Source organism: Anas acuta, chromosome 4 (genome assembly GCF_963932015.1).
Source record: "Anas acuta chromosome 4, bAnaAcu1.1, whole genome shotgun sequence".
In the NCBI taxonomy this organism is placed as follows: Eukaryota; Metazoa; Chordata; class Aves; order Anseriformes; family Anatidae; genus Anas; species Anas acuta.
This window is the reverse complement of record NC_088982.1, coordinates 24,417,473-24,441,789: the sequence shown is the minus strand read 5'-3', so window position 1 is coordinate 24,441,789 and position 24,317 is coordinate 24,417,473. Positions and strand designations below refer to the sequence as shown.

The 24,317-nt window shown below is 44.0% G+C and overlaps 1 protein-coding gene across 25 annotated transcripts in view; it reads left to right on the top strand.

Moving 5' to 3' along the window:
* APBB2 (amyloid beta precursor protein binding family B member 2) overlaps window positions 1–24,317 on the top strand; it is a 159,354-nt gene that overhangs the window by 118,222 nt on the left and 16,815 nt on the right. For 22 of the 25 annotated variants that reach the window (XM_068680190.1, XM_068680189.1, XM_068680204.1 and 19 more), the window contains one exon: window positions 3,755–3,882. In XM_068680190.1, coding sequence (XP_068536291.1) covers window positions 3,755–3,882 — 128 coding nt within the window. Of the gene's footprint in view, window positions 1–3,754; window positions 3,883–14,629; window positions 15,066–22,879; window positions 23,038–24,317 lie in introns of those variants that run through there. The other 3 variants (XM_068680209.1, XM_068680208.1, XM_068680210.1) reach the window with 3 other exon arrangements.

Genomic DNA, 24,317 nt, shown 5'->3' with positions numbered 1-24,317 from the left:
CAGAAACACTGTGACCAGCAGGGCTAGGGAGGTGATCGTCCCCCTGTACTCGGCTCTGGTGAGGCCGCACCTCGAGTACTGTGTTCAGTTTTGGGCCCCTCGCTACAAGAAGGACATCGAGGTGCTTGAGCGGGTCCAAAGAAGGGCGACGAAGCTGGTGAGGGGCCTGGAGAGCAAGTCCTACGAGGAGCGGCTGAAGGAGCTAGGCTTGTTCAGCCTAGAGAAGAGGAGGCTCAGGGGTGACCTTATTGCTCTGTATAAGTACATTAAAGGAGGCTGTAGCGAGGTGGGGGTTGGCCTGTTCTCCCATGTGTCTGGTGACAGGACGAGGGGGAATGGGCTAAAGTTACGCCAGGGGAGTTTTAGGTTAGATGTTAGGAAGAGCTTCTTTACTGAAAGGGTTGTGAGGCATTGGAACGGGCTGCCCAGGGAGGTGGTGGAGTCACCATCCCTGGAAGTCTTCAAAAGACGTTTAGATGTAGAGCTTGGGGATATGGTTTAGTGGGGACTGTTAGTTTTAGGTCAGAGGTTGGACTCGATGATCTTGAGGTCTCTTCCAACCTAGAAAATTCTGTGATTCTGTGATTCTGTGTGATTCTGTAACCACAGCAACGCAGAGACCCTTCAGAGGAGCAGCTGAGAGGAAGAACCTGTTTAAAAATGAAAATAATGTTTCCAGGGGCACACATTTAAAGTACCCCATCTATAGAAAGTAATTTCAGAAGGTGTATTTTTAATGTAAGAAGTGTGTATTATGCATACAAATAAGCAAGATAACTGGTCTGCCTTTTCCCTACTTCTGGAAATGGTTTTATTCAGTTAGCATACCTAGACAAGCAGATAGAGATGACTCAGTTGTAGACTTTGGACTTACTGCTGTTCCTGGCAGGGGTGAAAAAAAAAACACATTCTCTTCAAATGTGTGTAATCTCATCTATTTTTAAGAAAACAGAACTTTGATGAGCTTTAAATGTTTACTTTGAAATCATGTGTTTTATGTTGTTTAAAATTTAATGTTCAGATTTGTCCTTATTCCCCTCTGTCAATCCCATTGTTCTTTGTTTAAAACTCTTGCCAGTTTTCAAGCCAAACTGGTGACAAGTTTTGGTCCCCTGGAAATGAATTTTTAATTCATCATGATATTCATAAAAATAAAATAAAAACGAGCACGACAAAACAGTAGAGATGCTGTGCTTGAGTAGGTGGCTCCTGAAGTAAATTGTCTTCTTGATTTAAAAAGAAATCATTACAACCACGTATTTCTGCTGGCAATGTAGTGTTTCGAGAGTGATCGGAAGAGGCATGGTTTAGAGAGGAATCTGAAAAATGTGGTTGTCATTGTCATAACAGAGCTCGTACAGCAGAAATCTATTACAAAGCTAGAACTGATGGCTGCAGATAGGGGTTTTAAGATTGCCTCGAGATTTATTTTAGCTAGAATGTAATGAAAGTGAAATTGGGACTAGGACTGTCCCCACATTTTCATGAATAAAAAATAAAGAAAAAAAAAGAAATAAAAAACAAACCACCCTGAATAAAATTCTGACCCTACAGAAGCTTTGTCACTGGCTTTGGTACAGGATTTCACACCTCCTCCCAAGACAAATTCCCTGTAAATTTCTGACTTTCACAGTTCTCTAGAATCTAAGGGAAAAAATAAAAGCAACTCACCGGTTTGTATCACCACTTTGCCGTGCATTATATCCCTTTACCTTCCAAAATCACTTCAGTGAAGATGTACTGATGCCATTGGCCTCTATACCACCATACATAACACCTCCCTGAAATGCTTTTGGGTCTGAGACTTTCCTTTATTCCCTTTCCCTTCGTGGTCCTTCCTGCCAGAGCCCTCCTCCTTGGAGCATCAGGTCCCTGCAGCTCTTCAGCCATCCGAGACAATCAGGTTCCGCGTGTGTCTAAATCCTTTCTCCATGCCCGTTGTGGTATTTCCATCTTTAAAATAGCTTTTGTATAATAAAGCAACAAAACTTAGCAAAATATATCGCTTCTGGCTGCAGCCAAGCTGTCCCTCGAGCATTGCAAGGATAATTTCCTGTGACTTATGTTCTTTATCTGTCCATTTTTCCAATCTTCTCCAGCTAATTTGGATTTAGTTTTATTACCTTAATCCCAGCGTATTTTGCATGATGAACAGATTTTACCTTCGTGTAATAATTTTCTTCTGGAATAAATACATACGTAGAAAATGGGTCAGAAAAGCAATCTTGTGGCACTTGGTAACATTTTTTACACAAACTACTTACTGCTTCAGACCTCCAAGCACATTTCTCACCCTTTTTTCTTTATGGTGAATATGTTCTCAGTTTTGTTTCCTCCATCGTCCCGGTTTACCTATGCTATCCTGGCTTCTGTCCTTTATTTCCCATGGTTTTGCCCCGTTTACATGCATGGTTATGGGGCTAAATGATGTTTTTGTGCAGACACCAGGTATAGCAGCCTGCCTCCCCCTCCTCTCCCATGCCCCTCTCAGAGCTCACGTTGCCAGCTCTGTGTCACAGTTTGGATGCTCATTAGGGGATTTTGGGGGGGGAGAGGTGGTTGGACCCACATAGGGCAGAAGGTTTAGGCCGGGGTCCCTGTGGTTCACCACCTTCCCCCATCAGTGGGCAGTGCCTGCCCCTTGCTGCCTGGCCTTGAAGCCCTGGGGGCAGGGTGACATCAGTATATGTCACTGACAAACACAAAATTAGACATCATTAAAACTTGAGCCACTGTAACCAGGCAGGGAGAGGGTTTCTGTGTCATTGAGGTGAAGAAAAAGGTCATTTCTGAAATACTTGTCAGTGGGAAGTCAGACCCTTTCCATTCTTTCTGTTCATTTATAGACTCTGGCACAATAGAGGGGAAACAAATTACTCTATATTTAGCTGATAGTTCCCACCTTCTTATCAGCAGGAGCTTGTCTTATGTCTCTGGCAATAAGTCCGGGATCATTTCCATGGGATCCCACAGTCTGCAGCCTCTGAGAAGAGAGCTATTAAATGTGGCAGAAGAAGCAACAGCCTTTCTGCAGATGCTAGCAATAGGAGGAAGATTAACACTTCTGAATTAGCATCCAAAGGAAAATTGCCCATAAATTTATTTCCTCTAAAGGGAAAAAGGATTCTTCATGTTCTTACATGCCAGAAAAATTAGGGAGAAATACCGGCTCCAGGATTCTGCAGTCACTGGCACAATTTGCATTCATGCTATTTTTTTTCCCTTTAATTAATCTTTTTTCAATGAGTATCCTATAAATCCTCTGGCACATACAAATTGCTGTCTGTTCCCATGACCCACTGGCTAAAGCTTATGGAAACAAAGCACGTATTGTTTGAAGGAGGGAACTCTGCCCTAAGAGTATAGAGAGGTTGATGCAAGCCTTTACTATTAACACAGTTCTTCTGCTATATTTAGAAGAATTTACTAGAGATAGGATAAACAAAATAAGCCATTGAGTTACTCAACAAATTGTGGTTGAAAGAGTCAAACAGTTGCGTTTAAAAAATATCAAAGGTTTTTGTAATTGGGATAATTCAAAAATATAGTAGTAACAAAATGCTATCTTTTATCTTTTTCACACTAGAAGTGAACAAGCTTGTTCTTTATTGTTCTTGGGACAAATTGAAACTTTGAGTTTCAGTGGGACAAACTTTGAGTTTCGTTTTATCCCAAGAAGATGAAGGCATAACGCCTTGATCCCAGTTTTGAGAGGGGGACATACTCTGTAACTGTACCTTTTCTGGAGTTGCAGGGCAAGGACATGTACCTGATCCTGGAGAATGACATGCTGAACCTGATCGACCCCATGGATCGCACAGTTCTTCACTCGCAGCCCATCGTCAGCATCAGAGTGTGGGGCGTGGGGCGTGACAACGGCCGGTGAGTCTGCACTCTTCCTGTTCCTACTGACCTGGTGCTTCCTGTGTCTTGCCACATACACATACAGGAGCGTGGATGTATCTGGAGTGAGTTAGGTATCAAAACTATCCGTTTGGTTGGGTAATTGTGACCTGGGATGATGAGACAATGGGTAAATTCCTTTTTTAATCATGGTACTATTTTTTTAATCTCTGCTTTTCATAGCATACCGCTTGTATCCTGTTTTGCTAAACCTGTGTTGAGGAAACATTTCAAATGGATTCAGCTAGGCACATCAAACTGGACATGCAACATTATTTTGTTTTGTTTGTGTATTTAATATCATTTCATGTCAAACCATGTTTTCAAATATGGCCCATAATATAGTTCTCCTGGCTGTGTGAAAGCAATTCTTCCTGCTGCTGCAAGTTAACTGTGCTCCTTATTTTTCCATGACTGTGTGCATTTGTTTCCACTTTCTTGGCATGTTTGATTTGACTGAGGGAAAAGTAATGGTTTTACTCTGTGGTTATTGCTTAAAGCTTCTGAAGCAAGAAAATTCCAAAGCGTATTGCAGAAAAGTGAGTTTTTTCACTGACACGTGACTGACGGTGAGCTCAAGTTCTCCCTTGCCCTAGGGAGCAACCCTGAATGTGTACGTAAAGGCTTTCCTGAACAGGAGCCTGTCTTGCATTAGCTCTCATTCCTGACTGATCTTTTGGGAGCATCCTTTTCCATGCTATATCTGCTGTGGAAACAGGATTGTGAAGGTAACTTATTTAGAGCAGGATAGCGAGCTGTTTCCATGTCCCGCTGAGCTTTCTGGTCTATCCAGAATATTTCCACTCACATAGAGCAATTCCAGGATCTTCAGGCAGTACCCATCCCGGGTAGTAAGGATTGAGTCATGCTAAAAAAACTGCTGCCTTTTGTGGCCATGTTTGAGACAGAACATACTACTTTTACTGGAATTTGTTATGTTTGTGTTGTGTTTTTTTTTTTTTTTTTCACCAGAGTAAGTTTGATTTCCAATTCTTACTCCTTCAAGAATTTTGATGGATTCTTCAATGTATATTGTGTGTCCAGTATGGCTTTTGGGACTGGAGCCCATGCTTTTTGAAATGCAATTTATTTAACATTTTATTAACCCATTAAAAAAAAAAAGGATAGTTGGAAAAACAGAGCGTACATTATTTGTAAGTAAACTCAGACTGCATGTGATGTTAATTAACGGATAGGAGATCCAAAAGACAAGCAGAAAGTTACAAACTTGTGACTGAGCTGTCAGATGTACAACGTGTTCTGCATATAGAGAGGGTCAGTGTAGGAAATGCACTCCGGAGGGTAGCATAAATGATGTAACATTTGCTCAACAAGCGCCAACACAGAAGAAAAATGCTTCAGGTGACAAGAACCTGAGCTGTGATGGAAGGCCAAAAGACAGCCTATCATCTCAGCATTTGGTTTGCTGTTTGGGGGTAGGAGAAAACCTCACTGCTGAGTTGGAAAGGAAATTGCATTTCTCTTTTCATGTACTCATTCTCATGCAGACCTTGGGTTCATTCTGGTAAAATTAGCTGTGGTCCTGAGGTAAGAAACACCAGAGTCATGCAATAACTGCAACCGCAGCTTTCCCTGACGATGAGTTTGTCATCATTAGAGAAAAGAAAGGGGAACGCCTTGCTGTTTGTAGTGGATTAACTGTGTGATATGGTGACAAAATCCCACGTTCTGGCATGAAACTTGCCCAGAAGTTGTTGCACATGGAAGTTGTTCATTAGCTACATTTCGTGTTCCAAGAGTCCATATAATAAAATCAACTGGGTTTGTTCTGAAAGACAGTGTTTAAATACTGTAGAAATGTATGTTTTCTTCTCTTTTGACCTTCTTGAAATACATAATGACCCACTAGCCCTCATTTTTAACTGCATTTTCCTTGTAGTAGTTTTTTTGGGTAGATCTGGCTTTGCAAGATGAAAAGGTTTTCTAATGACACCTGACCAGATGATTTTCTAAGCAATGCCATAATGAAAGATTGATGAAATACAGCGATTTGCTGATGAAAGTTTAATCTAAGGATATGTCAGCTAGCTCACCTCAGGCAGAAACATCTACTGGGAGGCTATAATAATTCTCTCCATACATTGCACTGTTATCTTGACCTCTAGAGTTACTGTAAAAAAAAAAAAGAGAGAAAAAAAAACATACACAAAATAGTTGTGTGATAAGCAAAGACTCCATCATTTTGTTGACCTAAGCTGTGTGGTGATTCTGTGTTTTGAAAAGGAACATCTTTTGTTTCAAATTAATCCCTTAGTACAGTATGTTTGACCTTAGGAAAGACCAGAGCGCCTTCATAAAATCGTGAACAAAAGCAGGTTCCCACCAGAGAAGCTAAGCTGGAGGTTATGCATGCATGGCTGTACGTGTAGACTCTGAGCTCCTGTGTTTGATATGCATGTATGGGCAATGAAGGAAAATAAATATATTGTACCTGGCCATCCTTTTGGCAGAGTCTGTGTTTCTTAAGCAACATCTTGTGACTTTTTAAGAGTGAAAACCATTGCATTTTGTTGCCTTTACCAAAAAGATCATGATACTTAGTTTATTTTTTCTTAAATATGAGAAAAATCCTGACACTCGGTTAAATTGTGTGAGGGGTGGTATCACAGGTGTACCAGCATCATTTGTGGAGCTGCAGTCCCTTCTTAACAATTAGGCCATGGTGTGTTTTTTTCTGGGCATTAAAAGCATCGTGGAAAAGATCAGCCTTCCTGAAGCTGTGCCAGGGTTGTTCTCTTCAGTTGTGAGCTGCAGGACTGTACATTAATCATGCTTTAGGTCAGGTTTTGTGTCCCCTTCTCAGCTGCTGGTGCATGCCCTTTGCTTTCTGAGCTGCTCTAACTAGTAAGGGAGGTAATGGCCCATCCATTTTGCACAAGAGTTTCTGATAGCACATCCCCTGAACCCTCCTCTGTCTTCATTGCTCTTCCACCAATCCAAAGCCCAGCTCAACTTTTAAAACCTCTTGCATGAGTTTGGTTTTTTGGTATGGTTTGTGTGTTTCTGTGGAGGCAGAGAAGGGAGGGCAGTTGTTCTTGGCTCTTAAATGGGGGAGATTCTCTCACTGGGGTTTCATGGCCTCACGATCCCTGAACAGACAGTGCCAAAGTGTTGTGCTCCCTCCTCTGCCCTAACACCACCCGTTTGGGCAGGTGGTGATGGTGAGGATCTCTGCAGCTGTGTGGATGTCCATACTCCCATTTCTTTGGACTGCTCGTGGTTCATTGCTCCCTTAGATATCAGGACTAAAATGAGGCTGGCAATCAAAAAGGGGCAGAGAGGAGGACCATGCTGGAGAAAGTGGCATGATGCACACACTGAAAATGAGGCACAGTCATCCTCAGGATGGGAGGTGGGCAACAAAATGAATGAATGCCCCAAGTCAGATGGGAGTAATCCTGTAAGGCTGGAGGAGAAGAAACTCTCATCAAACCGGGAACTACCTTTCTCTAGACAGCCAGATTTGGAGGTTTGCACTTGAACAGCATTGCTCCAGCAGGTTAAGCATTTTATTTTTAATTGTGAGTGCATGTCACGGTAAGAGGGATGAAGAAAGGCTTGAGCAAGAATTGGTTTGTTAGAGGAGAGGAGGGGGAGGGGGGGGGAATCCGGAGGCTGTGCTGCAGGTAGGGTGGCTGTCTCGTGGAGTTATAACCCCTGTTTCCTGGCTGAGACTGTGTATTTACATGAACTACCTGGCTTGAACCCCACTGCACATCTATCATATAGGCATCAGATTTGGGGAGGGATACCTGGCCTTAATTAGGTAATTTAATGTTAAGTGTGTACAATAAAGATAAGTTTAGTGTGCCTGGGGTATCTGTAATTTATCATTCCCCCTTTCAGAAAATATTCTGTGTACAAGCAACACAACATCAGGCTTCGGTGATGTAGTGTGGCTTATAATTGCATTGTTCAGGGAGGAGTTGAAGGCCTTTTAGATTTGCCTTCCCTTTAAGGTGGTGATTGAAACCCTGAATGTGCTCTGAGGTCGAGCCTTTCTCCAATTCTGTGTGAGAAGCTTATCGAGCTGTGCAAGATAACAAGTAATAAACTTTCTCTTCCGCATAAAGAGACATGGTCAAGAAAAGCTGAAAATAAAATAAATTAAAACCAGGATGGTGCATGCACCTGCTCTTCTGAGGAGATAACACCCTTCAAAGCACGTGTAATTCCAGCTGAACTCTTCAAACTCGGAGATGCCGTGAATCAATATTGCCTATTCCCCTCGGGCCTCATAACCTTGGAATGAGGACAAAGCATGCAGTTAGGAATCAGGTAATAGGGCACAGGTGAGGGATTACACAGGGGAAAAGGCTTGCTCTGGCTTTTCTCACCCATATACTTTGCTGGCTTTTGTAAATAATCTCTTCTTTTCTCCTTTTCCCTAAGCCAATTGCACCTGAATATCCTTTTTGATATATTTTGATAGCATTTTCCTCTCACTAAACAATAGTTTAGCTGATTTTCTGTACAAAACTTCATGCCCATAAGGCCTGACATGACCATTTGCAGGTGCAGTGTGTTGTAAGGAGTAATGGAACAATGCAGCTGTGAAGGGAGAAATGTGTTTTCAAAGAAATGTGGTTAAGTGGGTGCAAAAAGCTGTATGTTTGCATTATTTTGGTTAACAAAAGTGGTGTGTTTTAGTTTCAGAGTTTTAGCCTAAAAGACAGTACGTTGAAGGTGAGTTGAAATAGGGCCATAGTAACTTGAAATAAGCATCTCTAGTTATGATTACATGATTACATGTAAATGATTACATGTGACAACAGGGGATTTTGCTGTTTCTGACACACCTTTCTCACAGTTAAGTCAAATTGTGTATCTGAGCCTGGACTACAAATAACCACAGTGATGATGCCAGGTTATCTCAATTAGTAGAAAGGATGGCATAATGACTTAGTAAGGCTTAGTGTGTTTGTACAGATTTGTGCTAGAAAATCTCCATGTACTCCCTGGGATTCCAGCTGTTAAAGGATTTAGGATACAACTAGGGTAATCTGTGTGATAGCCACTCAAGTTCTCAGGTCCCTCGATAATAGTTGGACTGCCTGTGAAAAGTGTCTGTGGCTCAGGAGAGCTACTGTCTGCTGTTGTAGGGTAGAAATCTGATGCTTCTGTTATTCTTTTCACTGTATGTTAATCAAACAGGTGCTGCATGCAGGCTGAGCTCCTGTATTTACCTGCTTTAACTTCATGGCAAAACACTGATGCAAGTGATGCAGAAGGCAGCTGCTTTGCTGCTGGGACAGCAAATGTCCCACTCCCAAGCTCTCTGCAAACCCCCTTGTTTTCAACACCAACTAGAAGCTTGGCTCTTAAGTGCCAATTAAAGGTGATTTCAAATTAATTTATTTACTTTGCCTTGTCATGCACATGGGTGCACGTGCAATCAGTTGCGCATGCAGAGACTGCACTAAAAAATAGCATCCTCCCTCTGAAGCTGTTCAGTTACCAATAAGATGGGCACGTGAAAACCTGAGCAGAAAAGGCACAGAGAGCATAGGTCACCAAAGAAACAAGCAGTGTTTAAAGAAAAATCATGCTAAGAATACTTAAAAGCCCCATGCTGGCTGAAATGCCCGACACAGCTCCCTGTTACCTTGATTACAGCATGTCTGTGTGAGCAGTAACAGACGCTCTGTCATGCGGGAGCTTATTTGGAAAGGTCAACGTTTTGTAAGACATATTTACTTCGCTCATTGTTTTGTGTGGTAGGCAGAAACTTGACTTCCTACAAATGATTACTGGACTGGGCAAGTCATTTCTGGTAAAGTAATTCAGGGGAGAAAACTTCCTGGGCAGTAGAAAGGGTTTAATTTGATTATCTCTGTGTTACACTACTTAATGAAATGTGGGGCATTCATGACTTGCTAATACAGCAAATTAGAAAGCAAAAGTGCAGCCAGAAAATGATCCATCTCTTGTTTTTCCTTCTCTTCAAGCAGTTCATGTGCTGTGCTGGAGAGTTATAGATGGGATGTTTCTATATGTGCCTTCACCGTGTAAATATTTACATCCACCTACGTAAGCACTTTGCATCAGTGTTATACTCTGATATCAAGGGCACTTGTGAGATGCCTGTGTATTTGTAAACCACTGAAGGTCTTCTGAAATTCAACATGTGCTAGAGTAAAATAAGCTCTCAGGGTTGTGCTGTCTCTCTCTGAGCTCTGTCACAAACTTGACTGAAGTGCACCGCTATAGTCATTTGGAACATGCCTCTAAAACACAAGGGGATGAGCTTGCTCTCAGCTCCCCACTTCAATTATTTAAATGCTGTGTCTGCCTCGGGATCCCTTTCCCTGTTCGCTACTAGCTGATTAAGATTCAAATATTTATATGCAGGATGTCTTTATGGAAATCAGAGCGTGTACAGCCTTAACCATTACGTGTGCTTAGAAACCGTTTTCACTCCAGGCTCATAATTCTGAGAGCGATGTGTTGGCTTGGTTCCTGATGTTGGCTCCACAGGGGAAGGGCCTTTGTTTGGCTGTGGTATTCAGCACAATTCGCCCTCCGGCCATGGAGGTAGGTAGCCTGCTGAAGTCTCTTTGATATGTGCAAATTGATTAGCAGAAACTTAAACACTAATTTGAGTAAACCGAAAGATTTTTTTCAACAGATGCATCAAGTGTCTTAAACATTTAGTTTTTTTTTTACTGACTGACTTGGTTTTGTGTTTAGTGTTACGTGAACGTCTGTGGTTTTGCAGGAAGAAAATTGTGCTTGATGACACTGAAAATTTGATGACACTGAAAAATCTGTGCATTATATCTTTCATATCTCACATAAATGCTATTCATCTTAATTCAACTTAATGCTGGAAAAATAAGTTAAATTTATAATTTGAATGATGCATTAAATACAGAACTCAATTGCCTCTAAAATTTATTGCTTGAAGTTCCCCTTTCTGCACTGTGACAAATTTCAAAGCTGGCTAGAAGTAGGCTCTTGTGCCCTCCGGGTCTGACCAAATTCCCCTTTTAATTAATGGGAAGTCTTTCATTACCTTCAGCATGAGTTGGGTTAGTCCATAACTTACAGGTGTGGGGCTGGAAACCCTGGGCATTGCTGAGTACAATCGTGTAATACTTTGGGGAGCAGCAGGATAGTTCAGCTGTTATTTCCCAGCAGGGCTAAGGTGGTTCTTGCAATAGCCGAAAATAACTGATGGAAAAGAAAGGAGCAAACGATGAATCTTAAAAAGAGTACAAAGGAGTTTGAGGTCTGCTAGGTCAGGAAGGATGGCTGGCATCAGTACCTGACCTGGTATCCTGCTGACCTTATATTTAATGTGGATGAAGTCAGTGATTTTTTCTGTTTTAGCCAAGCACCTGTGATACTGAGCTTGCCTTTGTTCTGGGATGCCTGTTACTGACACATGGCCGTGTTTGGGGTGATGCTGTGTTTGTCAAGAAGATGCATAAAGAGGAATTGTAGATTACTTAAGGAATCATTTTTCAGTAGCTCCAAGTGGAAGGGTCCACGTGGGTCCTTATGGCTTTTTGTCTGCATTTGCAGTCTCTTAATGGTGTAGGTCTTTGGGCAAGCCGATAGCAGGTCTAGTTCAGTTGGCTACGGGTATATTGAATTGCTTTTGCTTTGTAGTTGTGTATCATCAGTCTTTGTTGATTGAGAAGTTTCATCTTCTGCCTGTTCCTTTTGGTGCAGTCTGAAGAGCCTAAATAAACCTTACGTGTATGTCTCCAAAATGTAGATACACATATGATACAAAAAAGTACCCAAACCCACAAGAACAGATGCACCAAGAAAGATTTTTTTGGCACTCTGTGTATTTAATTAGGAAAATTGCTTTTAATCTCTGCTATCGCTCAACTTCCAATAGCAGCATAATGAGATGAATTAGACAAAGCAAACTGAACGCTTGCTCGTGGCCTCTATTCATTTCTGAAGTACGTACATGGCTTCAGGGGGCTGAGTGTAAAAAAGCAAACAAAGCCCTTATGGGATATTGCCAACTGAGGCGTTCAGAAATGGTAATCATTTTGTCACATTAGAGCCTTTAGGGGTAAAGGAAGGATTTCAAACTTCCCTCACCCATCCACAGATGCTGGAAGTTTGTTCTGCAGTGTGTATGGAGATTCTTAGATCCCTGTCTGAGTCCAGGATTTAAACTTTATGAAATGTTCCCTCACTTTCTCCCTGCTCTTTTTGAAAACAATGTGAAATTTCAGATAAATCAGAATATTTGGCAGTGCTGTGGCTTCTTGATAATTTGTGATGAAACTAGATAGAGAGGATGTGCAAGGATGGGACTCCAGATCCACCATGCTTTGGATTTGCAGTTGTGTGTTACAACACTCCCCAAATCTACATCTTTTGAAGATCTGCCAGTACCTCCAGGGTGGGTGCAGCAAGGATCTCAGCTACTGGTGATGTTCACCTTTCTGTAGTCCAGCCACAGCTCTGCTGGCATTACGGGGCTGTGTGTTGGGATGTGTGGTGTTTTGCTCCGAGTTAAATCAGCTCCTGGCTGTGCAAGAGGAATATTTGATGAATCTGGGGAGGATGTGCTCCCATCCCCGTGCCTACAGCATAAGCTAGGTTCGTTTGCTCGGTTGCCCTGCTGTTCTCTGCCAGTTTAACCGGGGAGCTGGGCTCAGCACCAAGTGCATGGAGACCTGCCCAGATTCTTCCCTGTTAAATATCCATTCCCTCACTGTTAGCTTGGCTGAACCTTATCTCCAGTGAGGAACAGAGCAGCCTGGGGATATATAACCCAACTGGAGACCCAGGAGAGGGGGCACGTGATAGCCGGGAGAGGCTGGAACGACATGTGTTGAGTTCACATACCAGGCATGCCCCAAAACATCCCTGCTGCCGTGAATTCAGCACATTTATCAGTGCAGGAGTTGAACTTGTTGGGTGCTGAGAGCTCTCCTGGGAAGTGTTCACCTTGTCAGGGCTTGGCAGTGGGGAACGCGTTGGCCCATTTTGTGCTGCAAGCTCAATTTTTCTGCTGCCTGTAGGCAAAGTGCACCACTGACAGCCCTCCCGTTTCCTGATGAGGGATTTGGGTGCGAGCTCCCACCTCTGGCTGGCAGTGGGGAATTGGATTTGGTGCAGTTTGTGCTAGAAGTGTTTGTGATAGCTCCCTAGATATAGCCTGTATACAGAATTTTAAATGCATGTCCAAGGTTAGCCACTGCACTATTTTGGGTTGGGCTGAGGGCTGGCAAAGTTAAGTTTTGCCAGAGCTGTGAGTATGAATTATGGCTGTGGTTCCTGAGCAAGCTGTGTGTGCACAAAATGGAAGATGCTGGGCCCAAATTGCTTTCTCATTTTTGGGAATTGCCTGTTGGCCAAGCCCTGGGAGATTTTCCTCTTGCTGACGGCAGAGGTAAACCCATTGCTCTTTCTGTAACTAGAAGGCACAAACTTAGAGCAGAGAGCATGGGGTAGGGGAAGGGAAGCTGAAAGGCTGACAGCAGGGCTCAGTAGCGGAGCCAGCATGCTCCTACCCAGCCATATCTTTACTGAAAGATGCACAGACCACAAGCATTGTGTACCAAAATAACAAAACCAACAAGGGATTAGAATTCGGTCCCAGTTCATTTACTGGATAGCCAGCTAGAAAGTTGAGACCTGGAATGTGGTGTTCATTAGGCTAATTTTTACACATTTTCAAAGTTCAGGGAACAGTGGCTCTCTCCCACAAACTGTTTCAGCATATTAAAACAGCAAAGTTTGGCTTCTGTCCTTAGCAGCCTTTCAAGTCAGTGTCTAACGTTGTTCTCACAAGCGCTGTCGTTTGGCCAGCTGGAAAACCACCACGGCCTGTAAGTGCTGTAGTTGCTGAGAGTGAAGGAGGGGAACAGCAGCAGAGAGAGAGGGTAGTTGTCATCACTGTCAGGTTAATTGTCATAATTTTCAAGCTTAAACGAGCTATGATGAAAGAGTCAACATTATTATATGGTCTTGAATTCTTGCTAGCGCTGGGCATCCAGCACATCCAAGAAAGAAAGAGCTGGATCTGTTTCTTCGTAGGCAGCATTGACAGCTTTGTTTATTAAATTCCAACCTGTTATTCCCATGGAAATCAACAGAAAGCTTTCGGGATGGCACAGGTTGCATAATTCAGCCTGCCAAACCTTGTTGATGGCACACAGGAAGGAAGGAAGGAACCTCTGTAGACTCTCGGGGTAATTTTAGGCTGTGAACAAACATCCTGCTCCAGAAAGAGCCGGGTGGCTGGAAGAAGCACCTGCCAGCAAGCCGTCCTTGGGTGCTTTTCACCCTCCTATCTGCGGGGGGGAACACCCGTGGTTGTGTTCCTTGCCCTGCTTGCACTTGTGTTCAGCCATTCGTCCCCCCGGCACCCAGAGGCACCCCCTTTTCTCTCGGAGGTTTCCCAAAAGAGAATAAAAACCGGAGCTGCAGGAGGCTGGTTTTGCTGTCACCTTTAGAGCAAAGCAGCCCCTCTAAATCAGATTTCCTGTTGCCACGTGTGGCAGTTCGGGAAATCAAATTATTTGGCGTGTTTTTTTTACGGCTCAGGGATCAATCTCACTCCGAGCATGAGCAGGGGTAATTCCACTGGAGTAAACACGGTTGTGTTTGTGCCTGACTCCTCGGGTTTGGCAGTACATCTCGGCAGCCTGTTCAAGAGGCTTTCCCCATTGCAGCCGGTTGCAGTCACGTTGTGAACGCTCTGCACGGGGTCGGGGAAACTGCGGGGGAAGAGTCCCTGCGCACCTCGGCATCCCCCAGAAGATCTCTGCTGTCAGAGCGCATCGCCTGGCAAGTTCACGGGCTGGCAACGTGGCGCAGGGGGAGGAGAGGGGCTTCTCCAGCCACTCGGAGCCCATGGTAAAGCCAACGGGAAGGCAGGAGAAGAACGGAGCCTTTTGGGGGAAGCGCTGCCGGCTCGCAGCTGGAGCAGGCGAACAGAAGCGTGCCCAGTCTGTCAGGAGAGGGGGAGCCTGTGTGGTGTGTGATGCTGGCTGCAAAATGAATGAGCTGCTGTGCTCGGGGGTGACGGGCCCCCGCTGATGGAGAGCCTGTGCGTGGCGTGCATCGTCTGGTGCCGGGACGCGCGCTGCGGGCAGAGCGTTGCGTTGGGTGTTGGCGTGCCACCTGCCCGGAGTTACACTCCTGCTCGCTGCAAGAACAAGGTAAGAAACTTAAAAAGTGGCAGGAAAAATCCTCCTGCCCCATCCCTATCCCCACCCCCTCACAGACAACAGTCTCATGTTGGTAGGAGCCTTTGTCTCTAGCTGTATTTTCAAAGCTGTGGTCCATTAGCCTAAAGCCTCTGTGTGGATGCCTGCGAGGCAAATTGCAGCTCCTGGTGTGACAAAGGCAAGTCAGATCTCTTTTCTCCAAGAGCTGCCGCTTAACAGCCTTTGGGAGAGCACTGTAGCAGAAATGCTGGGCTGTGTGGAAAGCGGTGAGTGTTTGATGCTGCTCTCCCTTCAGATGCGCTCATTTGAGCAGTAAGCAGTAAGTAATGGACCTTGATGTTTAAGGGGCTTGGGGGGTCTGTATTCAGTTCAAAATTAATTGTTCCTGAGCCAGCTCTAGTTACTTGATGCATATTGACCAGCTGGAGTCTGTAGAGGATAATCATGATTTGTTTTCACTGCTAATGTTGCATTAATGGGCAAATAGGTGCTGTAGTTGTGAATAGCAAGAACCTCATGTACTGAAAAAGAAGAAACCTCTCTGTTTTAACTCAAACATTCAGTGCGTACATAATGATTTTTGTATCATTCCCAGCTAACTTCTAGCCAGCTAGTCTGGGCTTTCTTCCTTCAGCCCATAATTGTCAGTGGGCATCATTCAGTCTGTGGCAGTCCGAAAGAATTAAACATTTTTCAGGCAGAAGTGTCACACTGTGTGTAGGGATACATGCATGTAAAAATATGGGTAGTTGAAGTGAAATGGTTAATGGCTCTTTTGACAGAAGAGGAAACTTCGTGATTTAAATGTAATGTATTGCCTTGAGGTCTCTGGGCTTGCTTAATCCTATCTGTATTCGTAAAGAATTTGCAGCAGGAGAAATTTCATTGATTTGTTAATTGATATATAGCTTTGAATCCTCGTTAACGTTGGGTGCAAAAGGGAGGGAAGAGAGACAAGCACATTAATCTTTTTCTTTAAACTCAGCAGCTTCACTCTTAAATTAGGTCTCTCACACCTTACAGAGCTTCGCTGCTCTCCCTGTTCTGGGCAGAAGGTTTTGCTTCCTTAAAGGATACTGAACACAGTGGAGTCTTGATATTTACTAGTGAAATATATGAACTGTTTAATCTCTTAAAACCATGGCTTTAATTACGGTTGTGTAGCTGTTGCCTCACAGTTAATGTAAATATAACAACTTGTGAGTGAGGAGAAGGATGTTATTTAGCCCTGGAGCATTTCTCAGTAAAAAATGGCTTGTTTATTTTCATGAGGATTTAGAAGAAAGAGAAAGATAGTGTGGCTTTATTATGTAATGCAAGTTAGATTTGTTAAAGTACAGATTAGTTTTCCCTTTTACAAGAGTGGATGTTATTTTAAACACTCAGCTGAAATACAGATGAGGATCAAACAAACGGTGTGAGTTAGTATTTTGGGTGAGGAAGCGGCGTGTCTGTTGGATGCCTCTGCACTGGGACAGTCTGTTGGGTGTCCTGTGCAGCAGGCCGTTGTGGTTTGCCGTGCAGACTTTCCTGTGTTTCATGACGTGAAAAGTCTGCGTTACTGTGGACACCACTCTGATCTAATTGATACGAGTGCTAATATTGATTCAACTGCTCTCTAGGCCTTTAATTAGCCATCGAGTGCAGGTTTTGCTCCAGTGGAGTTTGAGATAGGTTGAAATGCCCTCATTCTCTGGGTGAAGTTAATCCAGGTCAAAAACTTAAATCAGGGAATATCAATTCAGTAATAAGTGCTCAGCTTCGTGTCCTTGTTTTAGAAAATAAGTGGCATGTCCCTGCATTTGGTTTGGTGTCTGCCAAAAAAAAAAAACATACTCATTTTTCTTACAGTATTTTGATTTAATATTAAATTCTTCTCTACGTGTTTTAACAAGTTTCCGAACTGATGTGCTGCAATATCTTTTTGGCTGAATTCAGTAATTCTATTAAAAATTAAAACAGAGAATCACTGGGAACAGTGGCCTGCTGTTCAAAGTTCTTTTCATGCTGCCAGGTTCCCAACAAGCCAAGCATAATGTTTCCCAAGGAGAGGGAAAGCAGTGGTCTGCAGCGGGTAAGGAAAGCCCCCCAATGTAGGCTTACATCAGGTGAGTGAGTGCCCGCGGTGGCCGTGAGCTGCAGGGGTCTGTAACGGCAGCATCTCTTTCATCTCAGGGCGTCAGTCACTGTGCACAGGTGAGGGAAGCCCTGAAGATGTTGTGAAGTAACCTGGGGTTGCTCCGTGCTTATTTTTGGTCTGGGCTTGAGGAGTAACAAGGACCCATCTTGCCTGTCAGATGCCAATGTGATGTCTAGCACCCAAACCATCAGTGGGACTTCAGATTCAGAGCCTCTGGTCTTAAGAGCAGAGTTCAACCATTACAAAACCTGGGTTCATTTGACGTGGCAATCTGCCTCGTATTTTCTTTTTCTTTTTCTTTTAAAAATAGAACCCGACTAGGTTATTGCAGTCTTCATAATATATGATTAGCAGCAGAAGGCTAGATCAAGCCATCAATTTTTAAGCAGAAACCTTCTTTTCTACCAGTAGTGAATTGCTTAAAAATTGATGGCACAATCTGGCCCACGGTGAACAGGGACTTTCTGCTGTAGGGTTGGGCTGTGCTTCGGCTCAGTCTCCGTGCTGGTGGTGAGAGGGGCCCAGAAACACAAGGCCACAGCTTGTTGGAATAGTCTGATACTTTTTGGAAGACAAAAAGCCCAAGGATCATTTACAAAAAAAGGTTAAGGAGCTACTGAACCCTTAGAATACCGTAAGCTTTTACATTTTACATTCAGTGAAAACAAATGTATTTTTCTAATGGCATACATAGGTGGAAGAACATAATCACCCTCTAAGCAACAGAGGGACTTCAGCTGCATGGAAATGAAGGTCGTTTATTTGATCATGTTATGATATTGAGGTGTAAGTACATTTTACGTAAACATTTTGCTGCATAAAGTGCTCCTACACTTTGTAATTACAAATTAGAAAACCAGAGCAGGGCCTCGTCTGTGCCTCAGAGGGTGCACCTGGGCGGGGACTTACAGCTGTAGAAAAGGTGTCATGCATCGTTGTTTTTAACCAAGTAAAATGTGCCTGGAAATAAAATCTTCCAGTAATTGAAAGCAAAGAAAATTCAGTTGGTATTTATCTCTGAGAGGTGGCCAGAGCAGATTGTGCCTTGTGGAGATGTCTGAGGGCTGTGGAGGTCAGAGGGCAGACCCCTGCACTTGCACGTGGTGTAGGCGACACGTGGCAGCCTGGTTTCCTTCTGATCTGCTCAGACAAGATAACTGGGGGGAGCTGCAGTCAGCCAGACTCCAGGGGAAGCTACGGGAATGAAGATGTGTCAAGTGCTAACCTCTTTGCCCTGTTAGCTGAGTGTGTCAGACACCCAGGTGGCCAGGCTGTGTTTAAATCCACCTGCCGGGCACAGGGCGGTAGGCTCCTTATTCTCTCCCGTGCAGTGCAGTGACCACCAAAGCATTACTCAAGCAGAGCAGCGTTACCTTGCTTCTTTAGTAACTTGCCAGAGATGCCAACAAGAGCAAAACCTGCTAAGTTTCTCGCTGTGGTTTATTTTCCATTGCACAGTGGCTCTGCTTTGTTGAAGTAGGAGACTCCACAGAGGCTGCGGGTTGATGCATTTCTGCTCTCCTGGGACAGGGGCGAGGACAAGGACACGTTGTGCTGAAGCTCTGCGAAAGGAGAGAGGATGAAGGGGGGTGATCGGGGGAAGTAGGCGACCCTGGCATAACTGCAATGTGCTTGGAAGTCAGAAAACAACCCAGAATAAATGGGCCTGGCAGAGATCATCACCTCCTTCCCGGGGAGGAAGCATCCCCTGGGGGCTGTCCCTGGCAGGGATGCTCCTTGCTCACATCCCCTCAGGCTGGGAGGTAACTGGCTGTTTTCCACACAGGACTTGGCCTTTTCCCCTCAGAAATGAATCTCAAATGCTGCATAGCAGCCCTGGCAGTATTTTCTAGGTATCATCTTCCCAATATAGGCAGGCTCTGGCTTGACCCCTTTTAACTCAGTCAGCTTGGAAAAGAATATATAGAGCGCTGCACTGAGGAACTTGCACAGCTGCTCTCATGGCATTTCTGGCACTTAGAGCCATCAATAAAATCTGCCAGGAAACGGAAAACTTTCCATGGCTGCTTTCTATCCTTGGGGTGCATTTCGTTCTTTTTTTTTTTTTTTTTTAAAGGTAAATGATTCAACTGTATGTGAGCTACTGAAATATGAAAGGAACACAGGCAAGTAGTCTTCTGTATGAAATTAATTCATTAATTACAAGGCACTCTATGAAGAGCTACTGGATTAATTTGGAAGCTGTAATTAACTGATTAGAAGCAGGATGCAGCCCTGCTGGATGTGTGAGAATCCCGCAGCCGGAGCCCCGTTCGCTGCCTGGGGAAGTCCGGCAGCCTGACTGCTTGTGTTTTTCTCACCTTCCTGAATTTCCTTCTCTGTTTTTTTTTATTTATTATTATTGTTTTGTTTGTCTGCATTTGCAGCTGCAATGTGCTTGTTCTGTACAAGTGCATATTGCACGGTGATGGGAAAATTAATAGATTTCCCTTCAAGAGTCTGCACCAGCAGGTCATGGCTTGTGTTTAACTGTACTACATTCAAAACCTGCTAGATCCAAGGCATTTCTTCTTCTAGTTCTGTTTTCATTCCCCTAGTACTTTGTGTCTAAATTGCTGGAAGATATTTGCAATATAAAGCTTTGTTGGGAGAGGTAATCACTCCATGTCCACTTCATATAAAGCCAGTGATTAACGCGTGGAGAAGATGATCCCTGTTCTGCTGCGCGTACTGCTTGGAAACATTGACTCTATTCTCCTGGAAAGTACAAATCATACTATTTTTTTATTCGTATTTTCAAGTTGACATTGAGATAAAGAATCAGGGCTGTCTGTGCTCAAAAAACTTTCAGTATTCACAGTACAGAGATCTACTTTTAACCTCTTAGTCTATTGCATGCTGGCAGCCTGGTGAAATCCTTTCCAGCCCAGCTGAAAGCCCGTGGAGCTGGAGCAAAGGTGTAAGTGGGGTTTTGGTTGAGGACATCTCCGCAGGTCACCACTGGATGTCAAAAAGGGGGAACTCCCAAGTTCACTACCTGGAAAGAAGCAGAGCAGAGGACCCCGTATTATTTCTTCTTTACAACCAGACTACGGCCCATGCTTCCACCGTACCGTTTCTGGGAATGTCTGCTACGTTCATAAATATGGATCTTGTGTCCAGCTTGGCTGCTTTCACTAGCCATGCTGTGGAGTGTTTTGGACACTGGAAGGCACACCACTACTCTGCTTATGCTGAAATCAGTAATACTAAGATGAAGGAGTCTATAAATAGAAAAAAAAATCCATTACAGGATCAAAAAGTAACCATAACAATTATTTAAATGCCTGAATCAAGCCTTTATAGAGCAATTTGTCATCAGCTCCTCTCAGGAGCAGCCTCTGTACTCTTTTGACAAGGAAAATAGGTCAGGGCTGCATTGTGTTCTAACAGCAACTGTATGCCAGCAGCTCAAGGAGTTGCTGCCTTTCTTTGTACTGGCACCTTGGCCCTCTGCACAAAACGGAATGAATGAGTCCAGGAGAAAAATGAACCCTGGATTTGTTCTTAAATAGAGAGATCAGAAACCAGGTCCTGCACATGAAGAAATAAAATATTAAGGAATGAGAAGAAACTGATCTGGGGAGAGAGTTAACGTACTAGGATTTGTGGATGTTGCTGTGCTGTCCGGGTAAAACTGGGGGATATTCATGATCTAAGCAATAAGTCAGAACCCTTTTGTCAAGGATGTTACTTCTGTCAGGTACCTGTGTTTGCTGTTGTGATGACAGAAGTGAGTAAAATAATGGAAATAGACTTAGGTGAGGGAGGGTAAGAATTGTAACATCTAGAGTTTCAACAGTTCTTAAGGTCGAGCATTAGGAACTGCACCAGACAAGCTTTTTGTTTGTTTTTTAACAAATTTTGTTCTGGGGTATCTAAGGAGATTGAGCGTATTTGTTTTGCTCAAGCAATCTGGGTACTACATTGGTAAAATGGATTTGTTCTTTAGGCAAAAACAACAAGGATAAACTGTGCTTCAGTACTCAGATGTACCGAATGCTTCATTTAAGATATAAAACATCAACTTTAAAGGACACGAATGCGTGTGCTTTGTTTCTAAGGCATGAATATGAAATCTTAGTAGAACTTCATGCTTTATAATTTGAGATTTGCCAGGTGCAGAAGATGGGATCTGTAGAGGTCCTTTTTGCATAGGTATTGCCACTGGCTCATCTCAAGTCCTTGCTGAAGCAGACTTCTGTGTGCTTGTTGTAAGCCTGAAGCTTTATATTCCAGGCTATGACATTTAAAGGGTGTTTCTTGTCTTTTTAAAATGTGGCTTTAAAATCAAATCCAACAGTTCCTTTAAACATTATATAAGTGCCACAGCTAGCTTTGCAGAAGGCTCATGGAGTCGTATCCTGCAATTAAACCTCCAGCTCTGGACATATGCACCCATGTGTGCTCGCACTCCCATGTTGGATGGGCGCATTCGTTAACCATATGCACATTTACTTAAAACCTGGCTTAGAAGGCCTCTGTTTATTCCAGATCTACTCACTAAGCCATTTCTAAGCAACAGATACCCGTGTAAGCTTCACAAGCTTGCTAAAGTGAGATGTCTAATGGGAATTGGATCCCTTCCCTTCAGCGTGTTCTGTCTCTAATCCTACCCTTAAGTACACGGGGTGACTTTTCCACTCCACTACTCATTTCTCAGAGGCAGAACTAACCAGGGGGATGTAGAGTCCCACAGTTTTTGTGCTGTGCGTGAATCTTGCTCAGATGAGTCCTTAAAAGACCTGAGGTCTGTGGTGCATGGGGGTGGAGGGCAGGACTGCATAGCCCACGGAGACTTGTTTGCGAGGACCTGTTGGAAAGCTGGATACACGGTTGTGCTTTGCAGAATGCGGCTCCTCAGCCTGGCTTTCCCTGGCGTCTGGAGGAGCAGAAAGCAGCTCCCACCTCCACAGGTTAAGGTTGTTATCTGTGTAGTGACACTGTGCATCGCAGGAAGCTCTGTCCTGTTCTCAGGGAGAGGTGGGGAGAAGCAGGCAGCAGCCCACCTAGCTTCCCAGTGCACGTGCTGCTTTGTGGAAATGTCAGGTGAAACCAGCTGCTTTCTGCACGTGGCACCCCTAGAAGGACACGCTCCTGGCCCTGTCCTGCCCATCTTTAGGAAGGGGTATACAAAGAGTTGGTGTCCGCACAGTCCTGAGTGCCTCAAGAATGAAGGCATGTGGGGATTTTGTGCTCCTGCCGTCAGCTCAGTGCCTGTGCGAGGCGGTTCCCCAGGCTGTGACTTCTGCAGCATGTGACTTCTGCAGCGTGTGCCTTCTGGGGCAGCCCGAGTGACCTCAGAGCAGGAGCTTGTGGAAAAGGCACTCAACGTGCTCATGCAGATCTGTATGCTCCTGCAGTTTAGACAACTGTAAGGTTTTCACAGCCTGAACAATTGTTTGTTTTGTCAGTGTCTGCTCTAAGTAGAGTTATTTTAGAAGAAGGAGGGTTTGTGCACTTTGTCAGTCCATTTTTGCTTACCGCGTACTACTTCCCCTGTTTGTGAGTGGTATTTTAAGCTTCATTACCTCCCCGTGTTGATATGTCTGTGCTGCCTCTCTAAATTCAGCTGATGCCTGTTGGCTTCATTGCATGTTTCCAAAAATACAAACTTCAGAGCAACAGGATTCAACCAAAATAAGCTCTGGAAGGAAATAGTTGCAGGACACTTGGATACGCTGTGCTACAAACAAGTAGTGAATACGAAATGTACAGCACTTTACAGCCACCCTGTCTCATCGTATGCTGGAGATCTGTCTGTGTGAGTGCTTTCTAACTTGCTCTTTCTCTTTCTTCATGCTTTCCTGGATTCAGAGAGAGGTAAATGATTTTCATTTTCCCATTTTTCTCTGTTTATCCTCCTGGCATGCACCAAACAGTGCTTGTATCAGTTTGCTCGTGAACACTGTCCTATAGGAGCTAAAGTTCAGCGAGGTGAATTCACGTGTCTGTCACCTTCTCAGCTTGCTATTAACTGTACTGCCGAGTTGAACTGACTGTTTCTTTCTTTTCCAGGACCCAGACCCTCAAGTTTTAGCACAGTTTAAAGCCATGCAATACAGCGGGTTGTGATGTTGGCTTCTGGTGTAGATATTGCTGTTCTCTGTAATCTGAAATGCAGAAAAGTTACATTAAAATACCATCTTTCATTTTTAAAAAGTGTGATGTTAAGAGCAGGGGGCTAGAGGAGCTAATTATAGTGGCAGCTGGAAATGTTGATCCCTTATTTCCCGTTTTTTGCATTCATTTTGGTTGCAGCTGGGCTGCTCGCTCGTCCTTTGAGCGGGACGAAAAGTTCTCACCGGTGCGTTGGGTTTGTTCGGCCGTACAAAGGGACCGTTTGGGACCCCGGACAATGCTGCCCGTGTGTGGGAGCACACACAGCGAGGCATTGTAGTCCCGTGCTTTGCAGCACAAGGGCTGCAGCCACGCCAAAGTCTCCTGCTGCTGGAATCGTATCCCACGGATGAGATGTGGGTTTTGTTTGCCCTTCTAAATTGCAAAGGCTTGATGCCGGGACCGGGTGGAGGAAAAGTGGTTTAGAGATGCAAGCGGTTGCTCAGGTTTGCTTTGTGGAATATAATGAGGACGCTTTCCAGGCTTGGCTGGTTTTTAATCAGTTCTTTAGGCAGCGTTGGCCTAGGGAAATGTTTGAACTTTCCTGATGATGGCTTTGCAATCTAATGCAGGCTTCATGCGTGCGGGAAGCAAGCATCCTCCCAGACAAACGCGGGCAGAAGTGTGCTGCAAGCAGATTCGTGGGTAGTGTCTGTGCATGACTGCGGTGTTCTCTGTCTGCATAACAAAGAGCAAGGGGAACCAGGGAGCATCGCTTATAAAACGATTCTCAGCGGAGACATTAGCTGCTCTGGTGGAGTCTGCCGTCTTCGCTTAAACGCGCAGCGCTGCTTTGAGCATCTCAACTTGATGTATTTCTTTATTAAATCGTTAAATATTCCCTGTAAACAGAGGCCTACATCTTCCAATTAGATCTGGAAGACGGAAGCATTGTCAGAAATGTCTAAGTACTAATTTGTTAAAATCAAATTTACGGGATCGATTGCACAAAGGCTGTTCGGTGGTTCATAGGCATAACAACG